The sequence below is a fragment of the Uloborus diversus genome, chromosome 4, assembly GCF_026930045.1.
Source record: "Uloborus diversus isolate 005 chromosome 4, Udiv.v.3.1, whole genome shotgun sequence".
Taxonomy (NCBI): domain Eukaryota; kingdom Metazoa; phylum Arthropoda; class Arachnida; order Araneae; family Uloboridae; genus Uloborus; species Uloborus diversus.
The window spans coordinates 45,894,152-45,910,634 of record NC_072734.1 but is presented as its reverse complement, the minus strand read 5'-3'; the positions used below and the strand labels follow the sequence as shown (position 1 = coordinate 45,910,634).

The window sequence follows — 16,483 nt, the reverse complement described above, 5'->3', positions numbered from 1 at the left end:
ATCAATTTCTTTCATTTTCTATAAGTCTTTTCGAATTTTATAAAAATTAACATAACATGTTTATCTTGTATGAACTTCAGTCGACATTAAAACATAAAAAGGACAATATTCTACTTTTAAAAAAAAGAAAAATTGAACAATTGAATGCTAATTCTTTTACAATTTTGATTCTCTCATAAAGAAGCAATTTTTTAATTTAAACAAATCAAGTTGAAAAATGAATTTTTAAAATAATTTGCAACTTTTATAATGTTTAATGGATGTAGAAGGATTGAAATTTCAAACACTGCATGCAATTTTAAGCTAAGCACATGTTTGATGTTGGCATCTTTCAAAGAAAAGGAGGTTGTTACTTTTTATATATTAGACTGTTATTCATTTCAACAAAATAAACAAATAAGTAATATTAATAATTGAAAAATACAGTGAAACACCATATATACGTTTTTCTTTTATAGGTTTTTATCAATTGTATGTTTTTTAAATTGGTGCCTGCAGAGTTGAATACATACTAACGTTTTCCTATTATACCTTTTTTCATTTATATGCTTTTTTCGTACAGTCCCTTCAAAAATGTATAAACCGTGCTTCACTGTATTAGCAAAAGTACAGTCAAACTCATCTATGTTATAGCAATCCTCTATTTAACCAAAACCCATATTTAAGGAGGAAATCGAAAAAAAAAAAAAAACTTGTTGGTACTGTATTAAGTCAATGAGAGCATAACTCGCTAATAACGAGTAAGCCCCCAGATATGCGAGCAATATTTTTGCGATTCATAAAATTTCTTTGCAGAGTATGGAAAACTTAGAAAGTTTCGTAAAATTTGGAAGATCTGTATCCCTACTAGCATGGATACTTTAGCTGAAATTTATTCTAAATCAATGGGAAAATGACATAAAGGAATGTGAAAAATATTAGGTTGAGCTACCGTCATCACAATCCATACTTTTGAAGGGTGCAGAAAATCATTTTTGCACAGTTACCAGAAGAGCAAATGATGTTGTTTTTTGAGCCATGACTAGTCACTAAAAATAACACAAGAAAGTGACATTAAGGCAATTCAAAGCAAATTAACTAACAGCTTCTAAACCATACAGAAATTTTGAAAAAAAGAAAAAGAAATGTATGAAAACTTTTACGATTTTTCTTGCAAACCCGTTTTTTACAAGTACTCGGATAAAATGAGCAAATATTGTAGTCCCTTAGTGCTGATTATGAGTGAGTTAGACTGTAATTTCCTGAAAAGAAAAGGTTTAACTTAATTAAAATTGTCATCCATTCAGCTATGTTTAGTTGTAAAGGTCAATGAAAATTCAAGGATATAGAGGCTTTAAATAAATGTTCAATCCTTTACTAAATTTATTGCAGATCTGGCAAAAAAAAAAGGGAAAACTTACCAGATATGAATGTTGATTAATTCAAAGATTTGTGAACGGTCAGACGAACATAAGTGTGCATAAGTGCAACATTTTCTGCCAGTAAGCAACAGGAAATATTTTAAAAAATGAAAACAAAACAATTAAAAGATGTGGTTTTAAAATTCGCTCAACGTTTTCTATGGGAGACAAATTTTAAACTGTTTTAGAATGAAAAGTATGATCAGTGATAGGGAAAAAAACTTTTTAGTAATTGGCAAAAAGCCAGAAACTCTTTTCTGTAATTACAGTGAAACCTGTGTATAACGATACTGTCTATAACGATAACCTGTCTACAACATTTTTTTTTTTTTTTGGCCCCAGCAAAATGTCGGCATGAATAATCAAACTATCTATAAAGATAACCTGTCTATTACGATATTTTTTTTAAGGTCCCAACAGTATCATTGTAGACAGGTTTTACTGTATCTTCTATTTTTATTTCTTCAAAATATTTAGCTTAATTTTAAATGGGATGTTTTAATATGTAGAGGTTAACAAATCAAGAAAATTTCATCAGTGAAAACATAGTTTTTTGGTGTTAGTGTAGTATGATTGGAAAGTGGAATTTTTTTAAAAAAATATTTTGATACTCTGTCGGCCCTGCTTAGTCGAATATCGTTGGTTCCAAGAAATTTTATTCCAGGGAAAATGTTCTTAACGTTTCTAAATTACATTTGTCATAAACGTAATAAAAAATCAATAGCTTTATAAAGGAAACAATAAATGATACTGGCAAAGTTTTTTAAATAAATTAAATAAACGACAAAATAGTTTTTAATAATTAATATGTATATTACAAGTACGCAAGGGCGCCCATATGCCAAATTTTAAGGGGGGGGGTGTCGGATATTTTCTCATGGTTTAGCAGGATGTTTTCCCCCATAGAAACATTTCAGTAAGATTAGAGTTACTAAAATTTGACATTTATAATAACTCATTCATTAATTGCTGGAGAAGAAGTGTATTTACATTTTTTCAAAGCACTGAAAGCAAGGAAGTTCTAATTTCAAAGGTGGGGGGGGGGGAGGGGCTTGAGCTTCCACTTGCCCCCCCCCCCCCCAATATGGGCACCCTGTTAAGTACGTATGAAAATCTGTTTTGGAATCTTTTTCAAAACATTCTTTCAGAAAAGTTTCATAATAGTGAATCAATGTCTTTTGGGAACCTATTTCTAATTCCTTTTCCACCTCGTCTATTGTGGTTTGCAATTGTTTGAAATGTGTTTAAATCTTAGCATTATTTAATTTAATTTACAATTGTTTGAAATATGTTTATTTCTTTGCGTTATTTAATTTAATTATCGACTGCGTTACCTTTTTTTTGTGATGGCAAAGACATAAGAAATTTGATACAATATTGTAAATGTTTTGATGAAATATGAATGTTGATTTTCTCGCTCGTTGTCAGCGAAACACATTACTTTATATTTTTATGTCAATAATTGCTTGAGCTTAATTTGTTTCAAATTTATTCAAAATTTTTCCCAGCAAAAACATTTGCGATAACTGATCAATGCTATTAGATTATTCGGGGGAAATATTCGGTTCCAGGAGATTTTACTCGAATAAGCGGGGTATTCGTTTATCTATTACCCGATTAGCGGGGTATTCGTTTAGTCGTTACCCGATTAAGCGGAGCCGACAATATCGAGATGAATCAAGGGTTTGAATTTGGTGCATCGAAGCAGATTTTTCACTACTGAATGAATTTTTAATCAACAAAAACTAGACTAATGTTCTAAATATCAGTAAATGTTCGAAATTGTAACCAGATCTGAATTTTATTGGTCATTGAGTGGCATTAAATTTGCATTAGTTTCTTTCCCATAAAAACAATGCTTTATGAACAATATAATGTATTTTTTCCTCTTATACATATAAATACGTATAGACTTCATGAAAAAAAAACTTATCAGGAATTGTTTAGGGATAAGTAAAATGAAAATTTATGTTGCAATTTAAGAATTTTCGTCAAGCCAATACTTTCTTTTCAATTGCAAAATGAAGTAAAAGTTGCTCTTCCTTATGTTGTCCAAATAGCTTAAAATGTTAATCACTAAGAATTTTTCGGATAGTTCAAGTGTCCAATACTTAGGTGGTGTGAGCTCCAAATTACCTTGGATTTTTGATACCTGACTGTATATCAATAGCTTTTCTAAATTCTCCCAAAACCTAACATCTTGTCTACAGAAATGAAGCAAGAAAACTAGTCTGATGCTGAAATGTTTTTTTTCTTTAACAAAAAATATGCAATTATGCTGCAAAACATAAGGTTCCTCTCAAACTGTGATATCAAGAGCCGAGAGCAATAGAATTGAAAATTAAAATTTCAGAGAAAACAGTCTTTTAGGTTCCGAAAAAGGCCATCAATTCCTCTTAGAGCTTTTCTTTTATGTAATGAATCTACTGCCAATGGTTAGCAAAACAGAATTTGAAATTCGCAAAAGTGGAACCTTTATTGTGTATATAATTCTTCTACGACATTCCTACTAATACAGTATGAAAAACAGCATGCTTAACCCATTTCCTTACTAAGAGGGTGATTCTCGGATCTAATCGCAGAAAAGTATGCCAATGAGTTAATGGGATAGTGATAGCTGTTTCAAGTTTATTTTGAACAAGTTTTTTGTTTACAAACCTGGCAACCTTATGCTTTCAAAACAGTATTTAAGTGGCAGCTAGTCTTGCATTTACTTTGTTTTCATAATGTACTATATTCATTTTGTTATATTCATTTATACTAACTCTTATTTATTATAAAGTAATCACATGGAGGGACCTCACTGTCTCATGTTCAAATGCAGAAGAGGTGGAGGGTTCAATTCCTTCCCTTGCCCTGGATGTCATTTCTGATTTCTTCAGTGTTGTACAAGTTCAGTGTAAATCAATCGTACCATCTGTAATGTTGGACAAGTGCAAATACAATTGTATGTGACACAATCACGTTGCCATTTTTGTAATTAATTAAAAAGATGAATGAGATTGTGTGGAGTTTTATTGTTTGGTTTAAGAAACATATGTACAAGAGACATAACAATCAAAGTTAAACGGTTTAATACAGGAAAAATATATGAAATCTTGAATTTGTATGAACGCTTTAGATGGTAGCTGTAAGTTTTATATATGTTTTGCCTGACATAAAAATTGGAAATTTTAACACACAACATATTGTTAAATATAATTTACATTAACTGTTTGTACACTTCTTAAAGAAAAATCATTTGGTGATTATATGTTCAGATTTATAAAACCAAATATACTTAAACAATAAAAAATATCAATATCAAAATTTTAAATATTGTTTTTAATTTTGTTTTTGCGCTGTTTCAAAGCAATATCACAACGTTTCCAGAATTCTTCTAAACTTTCACAGTCATCTTCTGCCAAAATACAACAGGAGTCTTTTGCACCATTATTAATATAATTTAATAGTGGAAGGGAAGGCTTTTTGAAGGTCAGTTTTTCAGAATTAGTGATTTTCTCCTTTGCTTTCTTAGTACCGAAAGCCATAATTTCATTGTTCTGAAAAAGACATTTTCAATTTATGAGAAGTCTAAAAATATATTAGAATTAGATTTCTAAATAAAATAGTATGGAAAATATTTTACCTGTAACTGATCGTCTGAACTTCTTAACGGATGCAGCTTTTCCTTTTTTGCATCTGGTTTAATAGACTCCTAAAAAGAGTTTTTTTCATTGACAAACATGTTTACATGCACACACAGAAAAACGAAATTATTTTTGTAAAAAATAATGAAATAAGGTCTTTGAAAAGTGAATCCTAATTCAGGGTTCTTGAAAGTGCTTCATTTCAGTGACCTGTTACAAAGGGTCTTTTAAAGAATGTAATTTTGAACATAAACTCTTAATTATATCTTTTGAACATAAACTCTTAATTATATCTTATCTTTTCACAAGGTTTTTTATTTTTTAAGCAAGCGCTTAAAAAATGAAAAATTATGTTTTCTCTCTTTTTTTTTTCTCTCTCAAACACCCCTCTATAGTTTTAATGCCCACTCTTTATGTCATATATTGAAATCGACCCATCCTTATTTATTTTCAAACTTAGTCTTTACTAAATATTTGGAAAAAATTCCTTGCTCCTGTTTTTTCAGTTTCTATTTGTTTTTTTTTTTGAAAACTACTTTCGCATTTTTAATTTCTCAGAAAAACTACTCTCCTTTGTTCTCATGTTTTAGTTTGGTTAAATAGTGTTTTCGATAAATTGCACTTACCAGCTTTTATGCATTAGCAAGACTGCTAAATACTGAACATTTTGTAGAGAAACTCTGCAATAACCGAAACTCTTAATAACATGTAATAGCAAAATTATCCAAGCAATGTAATTATATTCCCATAAACAATAGACATACTTATGTAAATCAAATTGAAACATTTTGACATCCATTCAAAAGGAGTTATTCTCTAATCAAAAATTAATGTTTTAATGAATACAGCCTTTTAACTAATAAAAAATATATTTAATCTAATATATAAAACTTTCCTGTCACAATGTTAGTGTTTGAACTCCTCTGAAATGGCTCAACTGATATTTTTAATGTGTATTTGGTAGGTATGAGAATAGGTCGAAAAGTAAATTTCATACCACTAGATTATCAGGGAGTCCTTATCCAGGATTTTTTTTTTTTTTTTTTGAGAATCATTGTAAAAGCCTTGCTTAAATCAATTACAAAAATTTTATTTGTAGACAAACAGAAGATGGTAACAAAATTTTTTTTAATCACCGAGAGTTAGACCAGAGCGTCTCATCGTTTTGATTTTATTCTGCTTTTGTATCGTATCACAAATCAGTGTGTGCCAAATTTTGAACAATACAAAAATTTTGTTGACTCAGTTGAAATGTTTTTAGCACATTTGCGTACAAGGTAATGAGGATAAGATTAAATTTTAAGAACAAAATTTTTCATTTCTCAAGAAAGTTATTTAAAATAATAATAATTTAAACAATTTGCAGCACATTTTGTGAAATTTTCATTAGTTTGCAATTAAAGAAAACATCCATTTCTGCTTTGTGTTTGGAAACTTAAGGCATTTAAGGATTGTGCCTACTTCCATCTTCCTGTTCACCCGAGGAATTATTTTCTTGGGAACTATTGAGGGTCAAAAATGACGGCTGCGGAAGTTTTTTTGGGTCGCCACTTTTTTTATTGCCAGAGTCATTTTGCCTCAAAGTTTTTACAATTTTTTTTACTAAACATCAATAAAACTGAAGATTAAATCTCACAAAATTTCCTGGGAAAAAAAATTTGGGGGCAAATTCAGAAAATTGCCTGACTTTTCCCTGGCATTTTAAACTGTCCCTTCATTTTCCCAGACGATTCCAGGTTTTTCCCGCAGTGTACAAACCCTGACATACACGCATAAAAATATTTGACATAGAAGTAAAAGTTCTAACACATTTACAAAGCCGGATTTAGACTTGACGGGGCACTGAGCTATTGCGAATAAGTTTTTGCGGTCCAGACATTTTTGTTGTAGATGAAAGACCATCGCCCCCCCCCCCCTCTCTTGTTAATGCTCTCACTGTTTTTATTTTAGTTTATTATTTTTAATTCACCTTGTAGTGGTAAGGGTAACAGGAGAGGGCCCTTTAAGTAGGGTGTAGAATATCCATTGCTTCAGGGGGTTTGTCCCCCAAGAAATTTTTTGAAAAATAGATTAAAAAAATCTGTATTTTGAGGTCTTATATGGGGATAATTGAGACTACATCCAATGTTGAGATTCTCTTTCTTTTTTCTTTTCTTGAACCATAAAACAATTTAGTGAGAAGAAAACTAGAAGTTTAGAATTTCATACATAATTTTTTTATTTTTAATTCATATTTCTATTGTTAGTTGTTGATTTTGAAAAATAATACACAACTAACCGTCTCTAATGGCCGCAAAAGTTCATGTTTTGGTTTTAATTGGACTTATTCGAACACATTGTTAACCGTTTACACGCCAATGTTCCAAAAATTGGAACATCATATTTAAGTGAAAATTTTCCCAAGAAATAACGTTAAAATAAACAAGTTTTTTTAACACAGTTTAGTCTTATTTCAAAGTATTTTTTGATTTCCTGCTTGATTGTTTATATGTTTTCAATTATTTTTTGCGATTTTTCAAAGATGAGTGTTTTTTTAGCTTTTTGCAACTTTTTCTTATAAAATTTACCAAAAATTGGCTTTTTCAAAAAATATGATGATATTTATTATAGTTGTGAAAAATACTTCAATTAATGATTTTAAAATGCTTGTAGAAATGTACAATGATATTTCCGAAAGGTGTACCCCTTCAAAATAGCATGTTCCAATTTTGGAACATTGGCGCTTTTAGGGAGTCAAATTTCCAAGAAGTAAATCGTTCGACTTCAAAGGGGAAATTTCATTTTTCGTAATATATGTTTCTTTTTTTTCTCATTTTGAATGTACTCTGATGTAGATGTTGGCAAAACTAAGTAAATTTATATTTTGAAAGGATATGACGTTTCGTTAGCAAAGAAAATAATAAGTCTTCTGTTTGACGGACTATATGGCTCGGAATCCACACCTGTTCGGACAGCTGCATTGTCACGTGATAACAAAAAATAATATTAGTGAGCGTTTTATTCTTCATATTTTAAATGCAGTTCAATAATTCGCTAGCTTTGTTTTCGAGCAAAACGAAATTCTGTTTGACGTATACCAACTGTTCATAAATGTTAAAAAATGTCTACAAGATTTCTTACTGTAGAACAAGCTGTGGCTTATTTAGAGACATTGTCAGATTCGGATTTGTCAGATGTAGATATATGCCAATCACCCCCTGATGAACCAGGCAATATCACTGAGGAAGAATAGATGTTGACAGAGATGAAATCCTAGAATTTTTTGGTTTGCTGCTATTAAGTGGGTACCATTCTGTTCCTTCTGAAGATATGTATTGGAGCAGTGCAGAAGATACATCTGTGCCAATTGTACTAACAGTTATGCCTCAAAATCGTTTTCGGAAAATAAAAAAACTTTCATTTGATAGACAAACATAAATTAAAACAAAATGACAAACTAAGAAAAGTTTTCCTATTTACGAAGAATTGTGTAAAAACCTTCAACAATTTGATGTATTTCATGAAAAATTGAGCATAGATCAATCTAAGGTTCCCTACTACGGTCGGCATTCATGTAAAATGTTTATTAGATGAAAACCAATAAGATTCGGCTTCAAAATTTGAATGCTGTGCTCTTCAAGTGGATACCCATATTCCATGGATATTTATTCAGGCAAAAAAAAGGTGATCCCCTGATGTGCAATTAGGATCCAGAGTTGTAAATGATCTATTATCAGTTTCGACTGACACGTCTAAGCATGAAGTATACTTTGATAACTTTTTTACATCATATGAATTAATTTCTCAGCTATCAAAAAAAGGTGTACGAGCAACAGGAACAATTCGTGAAAACCGAACTGGCCATTGTCCACTGAAATCCAAAAAAGCACTTTCTAAAGAAGATCGAGAAAATTTTGACTATCGATCTGATGGATCAGTACCTGTGCAGCTGGAATGATAATGCAGTGGTTACAGTAGCATCTAATTGTTATACACATGAGCCACTTGCATCTGTAAAATGTTACTCAAATGCGCAGAAATGGAAGATAGACGTGCCACAACTTCATCTTATCTCAGATACAATGAAGGAATGGGGGGGGGGGTGGACGTCTTGGATAAACTTTTAGGGAGCTACAGACCTCATTTAAGGAGTAAAAAATGGTAGTGGAATCTTTTTAGTAATGCTCTGAATATTTCAGTTGTAGCTAGTTGGTTACTTCATTGTGAGTTACACGAAGTCAAGATGAAGCATTTAGAGTTCCGAAGAGAAATAACAACTCACCTCCTAAGAAGAAAAGTACGAGTGGAAAGTCATGCAGGGCCTCGTTGTCATTTACATAAACAATCAAGAATGTCTGACGAACATTATATTGTATCTGCATCCCAAGGATGTTGCGCGGTGTGCAAAAAAAATACGACTAAGAAATGTTTCCATTGCGACAAACGACTTCACCAGCAATTCTTCCTCTCATATCATGGGCATTAGATAATTCTGTATTGGATTTTCTGAATTCTGATATGTACATAAATGCAATTTAAAATATTATTTTTTCCGCAATAAAGTATGCTAAGATAAAAACCGCATTCAAAACCTCTTAGTTTAAAAAAAATTCTCTGAAAAAAAAAAACTTCATGCAAAGCGCCAATGTTCCAAAAATGGAACACACTGAAAAACATAGTAAAACATTTTTTTCTGAAAATTTTATTTTATTTCTGTATTTACTAGACATAAATAGACATAATTTCAAAAAACTACTCAAATTTGATCATCCGTCAATAGTTCGGCGGTTAAACGGTTAATTCAGTAAGTTACCGCCCTATAGCCAGGGCTAAGGCAGAAATACATGAAATACACTGCCAGCTCAGTCAATTCCAGCCGAGGACTGCAGTTTCGTCGCTTATTAGCACTCATCAGCCCGGCATAAGACTAACTGTTCCGCCTCCAGCTCAGTTAGTCCTATGCCGGGCTGATGAGTGCTAATAAGCACGAAACTGCAGTCCTCGGCTGGAATTGACTGAGCTGGCGGTGTATTTCACACATTGTTAATGTAATCCAGGAATTTATACTTTCGAGTTTATTATCTACTGTCCAAGTTTCACGTAATGAAAATATATTACATTTGCATATGTATTTTTTTTTATTTGAGAGTTGTACTGATTTCAGGATTATGTTTTCAATTACAGTACAATCTCGAATCTCTCGGGACGGGGAAAATTTTCAAGACATCGAGTTATCAAGGTTTTTAAAAAAACGCGCTAGTAAATCTCCCATTTACACACACGTACGTTATATGCATTTATATATGTACTATTGGACCACTTTGAATTACGATCAATAAAGTAGTCTTCAATATTTCACTAGATTTGAAATTTTCTAATTGTTGAAAGTGCACAAGATGAGATTTTGAAATCTTTAACCAGTAATCTCACATTCAAAAAGTTATAAGCAGCCATTTTGTAGGAGTTAAAAAAGATGAATGATGAAAATGAGGAACCCATTTTGCGTTTTCGCATGAAAACTGACGGCACCCCTTCATACCAACACTCCCCTATTATTTTGCCCCAATCCCCTATTCACAAAATTTCCAAGAAAAGGGATGAAAAATGTTAAGTAATTGTCCCTGGAACTGGTTTTACTACAAAAATTGCCAAAACAAAACGACAATTGAAACTTGCCTCTGTGCAAAAATTTTGACATATCAAAATAAATTTTGAGATAACTACGGGAAATAAATAGGGGTTTTATAGAAAATGCTGGGGAAAATTTTTGTTTCAAGACATCAAGGGTTTCGAGATAAGTAGGTTCAAGATATCAAAGTTTGACTGTTTTCATATTTATTTTAACAAAAAACAAAACTGAGTCAAGTTATAGTTAAGACGAAAAAAATGGTTAAAGTTAGTTCCTCTGTGAAAAAAGAAAAGTGGCATTCTTTTGGAGAAGTATGTTTTAATTTTTTTTTTCTAATTTTTTACTCAGCATCCATTTATTTGGATTAAATTTAGATAGAGTGAAGAAATACCTTACTCTTTCATCTTTCTTTAAATTAATATATTGTGTATTGAATTTTTACAGATGAAAAAGTATGTTCATAGTGAAAAATAATATTCCAATTTAAAAAAAAAAAAACTTTTGAAAAAAAAAAAAAGTTGATTTTTGCTGAAACATTGTTTTCAAAAGATTCTGTTTTTATACTGTCAGTATAGTAGTTTATAACTAATAATGTATTTATAAAAAGATGGTGGGTATTTGAAAAAAAAAAAATTTTTGTTTTCAGTAGCAGTATACAATTATGTCTCATTCAGGACCCAGCAGAGATAGATGTCAGAAGAAAATGAGAATCTGGTTCATCAAAAAGGAAAATTGCAGAGGCTGCTTCAAACCAGGCTCTGTTCTTTAGCTTGATGAAATTTCTAAAAAAAACCATTTGAATTAATTGAAGTGACTGCACCTTGACTTACCAGAAAAAAAAATTGGATGTAAGGATACTCTACAACAGCCATTATTAATCATCTGAGCAGATCCAAGAATGTGGCTGTTCCCATTATCTAACTCTCAGCTCCACGATATAGTTCAAATTGGTCCTCAACAAAAGTTAGATATTCCTGATGAAAATTACCCAAAAGATGATAGTCAAGAGACATTTTTCTAACTTTTACTTTATAAGAAAGCTAAATAATAGTGAAACTCAACATCAATGATGGCTGCTTTACTCAGAATGTAGGGATAAAGTATACTGTTTATCATGCAGACTTTTTTTCCAATCTGCAAACACATCTGGTGAAAGAAAGGTGCTGTGATTAGAAACATTTAAGCGGTATCTTACAAAGACATGAGAATAGCCGAGAACACATACAATGCATGTTAAAATGGGTAACGCTAGAAAAAAGGATAAAGCTTGGAAAAACAATAAACAAAGAGAATGAACGACTGATTTGGGAATCACAAAAACATAGGCAAAATTTCTTCGAGAGATGGATTGATATAATTAATTTTTTAGCATCTCACAATCTGGTGTTTAGAGGGCACAGAGAAATTCTTAACACAAACAACAGTGAGAATTCTGGAAACTTTTCAGACTTGCTTAAATTGTTGACTAAATACGATGTTACATTAAATCAGCACATGAAGCATGTTAATAAAAATCAACTCAAAAACCATTATTTAAGTCCTGTTATCCAAATTGAATTAATCATATTGATGTTCAAAACTGTAATAAATGAAATTATTCGAAGGGTCAAAGAGGCAAAATATTGTGATTTTATGAGAGACTACACTACAGATAAAAGCTGCATAGACAAACGTCAATCATTTTGAGATTCTGTAATATAACAACCGGTTCCATAGAAGAGCACTTCATTGGATTCCTTGTTGTTAGTGAAACATCTGGAGAATACCTCACGAACACTGTACTAACAGAGTTTGAAAAAAATGATTTAGATATTCAAAACTGCCATAGAGAAGGGTATGACAACGGTGCAAACATGGTCGCCGTAAATTATGGATTCAAAACTCGAATATTAAGTATAAATCCTAGGGCATTTTTTGCCTCTTGCGGATGCAGCACATGCAGCCAAATCTTCCATAACAGCAAAAACATTTTTTGGATTCATTCAAAAAATTTATGTACTTTTTTCCAGATCCAGTAAACGTTGGGAGATAATTAAAAGCAAATTTAAACTTACATTAAAACCTTTATCAGAAACTCGCTGGGAATGCAGGATTGAGGCAGTCAAAGCTGTATATTATCAATTTGATGATGTCGTTGGATACGCCAAGACTCTTAAAACTTGTAAAGAAGAAGCCATGACACACTAAGTGATTGTGGCACGATTTTGAGTGAAGTTCTTACTTATGAATTTTTGCTATCAATAGTCACATGGTATGAAGTATTATTTCATGTCAACATCATAAGCAAGTTATGGCAAAAAGTAGAGCCAAGTATGAGCATAGCTGTTGAGCACTTACGCAAATTTTACGATTGGGTACAAGAATACCGAGTGACAGGATTTGAAAAAAGTCTATTGGAAGCCAATGCTTTTATAGAAAAATACTCTTATGATGTGCTCAAAAAATTTAAAAACAAAAGGATATCTTTAAAAAAAAAAATTTTTTTTTTTGATTATGAAGGTTCAGATGAACCTATTCAGACTCCGGAAAACCAATACAAAATAGAGTTTTTCAATACAATGGTTGACGATGTTATAACTAGTGTGGGATCCAGATTTGTTGCTTTAAATCACCATTTTGAAACTTTTGGCTTTTTGTATGACATTGGTAGGTTGAGGCTGCTATCAAATGAAGAAATTTTCAAACACTGCCAAGATTTAGACGTCGTCCTGCGAGTGAACTTACATTAAAACTTTGAAGCCAACGTCCTGGACATAGACTTCAAAGCTGACGACTTACATGAAGAGCTGCAAATTCTCACACATAATTTACCAGAAACTGTCCAAGAACCAAAGTGACTTCTTTTATACATAACAGAAAATAGCTTGCAGGATATTTACCTTAACCTGTACCTTATTATATGCATAATGCTAACAATACCAGTCAGCGTTGCTTATGCTGAAAGAAGTTTTTTTAAACTAAAACTGGTGAAAAATTATTTAAGAAATACAATGGGCCAAGACAGATTATCTGCTTTGGCAGTTCAATCTGTTGAAGCCGACATCACAACAAAATTGAACTACGATGTAATTTTTAATGATTTTAGCAAGGCTAAGAGCAGAAAATTTTTGCTTTTGTAATTAATGTTTTATTATAAATCTTAAAATCGTGATGGAGAGGGAGGCCTCGCAAAATTTATTCGTCCATTCTTAACTTTGCTGTTGCAATGCCACTGGTTGGCAATCCTGCATTGGACTCGAATTTCGCATTTTCAGTGTACTAATTCATTTTATTTTTCATTTTATTAAAATTTATATTTTTTTTATTTACTCATTTGTTTTTCGGACCCCAGAAACTCATACCACTTACACAAAAAGTAGGAAAATATTATGATTTTCCAAATTACCCGAAGAAAACACTCTTGTTCGAAAAAAATAGGGTGCTTTAAAGCGCTTTATTTTGATTTCTGTTTTGGAGTGAGAACACAGGATATTATATTATCTATTTCATTTTTCATAATAGAGAAAACAAATGGCATAAAAAGTTTTGCTTATAAACTTACAGCTAATCGGATGTTTTTTTTCTGTACATTTGGCAACACAACAGATGATTTTTCCTTCTCTGCCACAGTCACAGTATTTACAATAGTCTCATCTTTGTTTTTTTCAATGTCAAGAGAAACACTCTGTCTTTCTACAATACTTTGTTCAAAAGGATTGTTTAAATGTTGACCTTCTGGAGAATAATGAAGCAAATCCGGTCGACATGCTGACTGCAATAAGACACATAATGTTTTGAATAACGAGTTGTAATATATTTGTAATTATATAACAATAATCATTGTAGAAGTAACTTATTTATGACATTAATTAATCCAAAAATAACTTTCTTATGGTATACACTTTTTCAGAAAAATTAGAAATTCAATTTTTTTAGTTTCATTTAATCAAAAACTAACCTTGCCAATAACTTTGGGTGTGAAACAATAACACAGGCTAAAATATCACTATCCCCCTTCTATTATAGTTTTGTAATTGGAGTGACTTTATTGTTTCAAGAGCCACAATGGGTCATACTGCGCGTCTAACTCTTTAAAGACAAGTTAAAACACGGGAAGTAAAAACTAAGGTTGTTCACAGAAAAATGTTTGCCAAAAATGGAAGCATTCTTTTTTTTTTCCAATACACAAATCATGCCACAGGTATGAAGCCACAAATATTGAACAAAATACTAGTTTACCATGAAAAGAAAGAACAAGTAGAATTTTAATGTACAGAAAAATTAGAAAAGCAAAGCAAATGTAATTGGAATTCCGCAGTAAACAAGGAAATGGTCCAAAGTCGGAATGGCACCTGCTTTGGCATAAATCTACTCCATAATGCGAGATGCCACATTCAAAAATTTGATGCAATGCAACAACTTGTGAGACATCCATATTATTTGAAGACAGATAGTCTGAGAAAAGTAACAGTAGTGAGAGGCAAAAAAAATGTCGTGCCACGTGATTTCCACCTGATTACAACACGGTGGTTTGTATATGTTTGCACATTTCCTATTGAAGTTAAAACTGTAGTAAAATAATTTATACAGAATAAGTCATTCATGGTGCAACGACTGGAGACAGAGGGGCAAGGTTGTCCAGTCTTTTCCACCCCAGGAAAAAAAGTCCTAGACAACATTTTGTCCACTTTCTTTGGTAAATTAAAAGTTCTTAAATAAAAATGTATTACTTAGCAATAAAAAATAAATATAGTGATTCTTTGCATTGAAAGAAGATTTTTACATCAAATTATCTTGTAATGCATTTGTATATATACAACATTACGTAAACTATTTTTAATAAAATGTAAAAATAGATTTGATTTTATAGAAACTTTTAATTTTTTAAAAATGTTAGCATGTTTATAAAACAGATTTAAATTGCAATTAATTTATGGTGCATTTAGTACCAATCACAAAAAATGTACATTTGTTTTTAAACATTGAAAAAAAAAATTGTAAAACGAGAATCCCAAACATGAAATATTAGTCCAGTCAAATTAGGTCATGACCCGGACATTCAAAAAAAAGAATGTGCACCTACACCAAGTTGTTCAGTATCATGAGGAGATAACGTACCAAAAAGTCCCAAGAGTTTTGAGCGTCGGGTTTGGGAGTTACAGGGGGGCAAAGAGGGGGTTCAAAATACAGATTATTGCTTTATTTCAGCTGTATCTTCAACACTATTCCTTTTCATAAAAGGGTAATTGAATAAAAGTTGAATATGGTACATATAACTAATGTTACAAGTAATATTTTTTGCAAAGATCTGTCTTTGGGGGGGGGGATCCCCCCCCCCCCCTATTTTTGAGGTATACATTGTACAAATGAAAAAGTTTCCTTGCTCGTGTCTTATTGTTTTTAAAATAACTATTTCTGCCAAATATTATAACAGATTAAATTGAATTCAAGGAAGTTCTTTAAAAAACATGATTCAGATTTTGGTTTCATGTGGTTTTTAGCTTTGTCTTGTTCCTCACCATGTGTTTCCGTAATTTGGACGATTTGCTCAAAAATGTTCAGTTTTGATAATTGAAATACTTTACTTCCTTATTATTCAGTCTTCAAAATTTCATAAAAGGTTTTAATTTCCTGGTTATTAGTTGATTAAACCACATCTTTAACTCTTCATTGGCCGAGTTTATAAGACGCTGGATTTTGTATGAATGACGTTTAACTTCTTAGTTAGAGTTTCATAATTTCAATAATGGGAATTATATGCTTGAGACAAAAACATTTATTGTGTCACTTTTTTTCCGATTTTATATCACATTCTACATTTTCTGCCATTTTAGCTAATTATTCTTTTGCTAACATTATAGTCATAC

At 31.4% G+C, this 16,483-nt stretch overlaps 1 protein-coding gene across 2 annotated transcripts in view; it reads right to left on the bottom strand.

Annotated features, from left to right (window-relative positions):
* Positions 1 to 2,466: 2,466 nt before the first annotated feature.
* LOC129219693 (uncharacterized) overlaps positions 2,467 to 16,483 on the bottom strand; it is a 45,395-nt gene continuing 31,378 nt past the window's right edge. The window contains exons 4-6 of one of the 2 annotated variants that reach the window (XM_054853977.1): positions 14,179 to 14,388; positions 5,029 to 5,097; positions 2,467 to 4,942 (exon numbers count right to left, since the gene is read on the bottom strand). In XM_054853977.1, coding sequence (XP_054709952.1) covers positions 4,712 to 4,942; positions 5,029 to 5,097; positions 14,179 to 14,388 — 510 coding nt within the window. In that variant the 3' untranslated portion in view covers positions 2,467 to 4,711. The remainder of the gene's footprint in view (positions 4,943 to 5,028; positions 5,098 to 14,178; positions 14,389 to 16,483) is intronic. The other variant, XM_054853976.1, reaches the window with a different exon arrangement.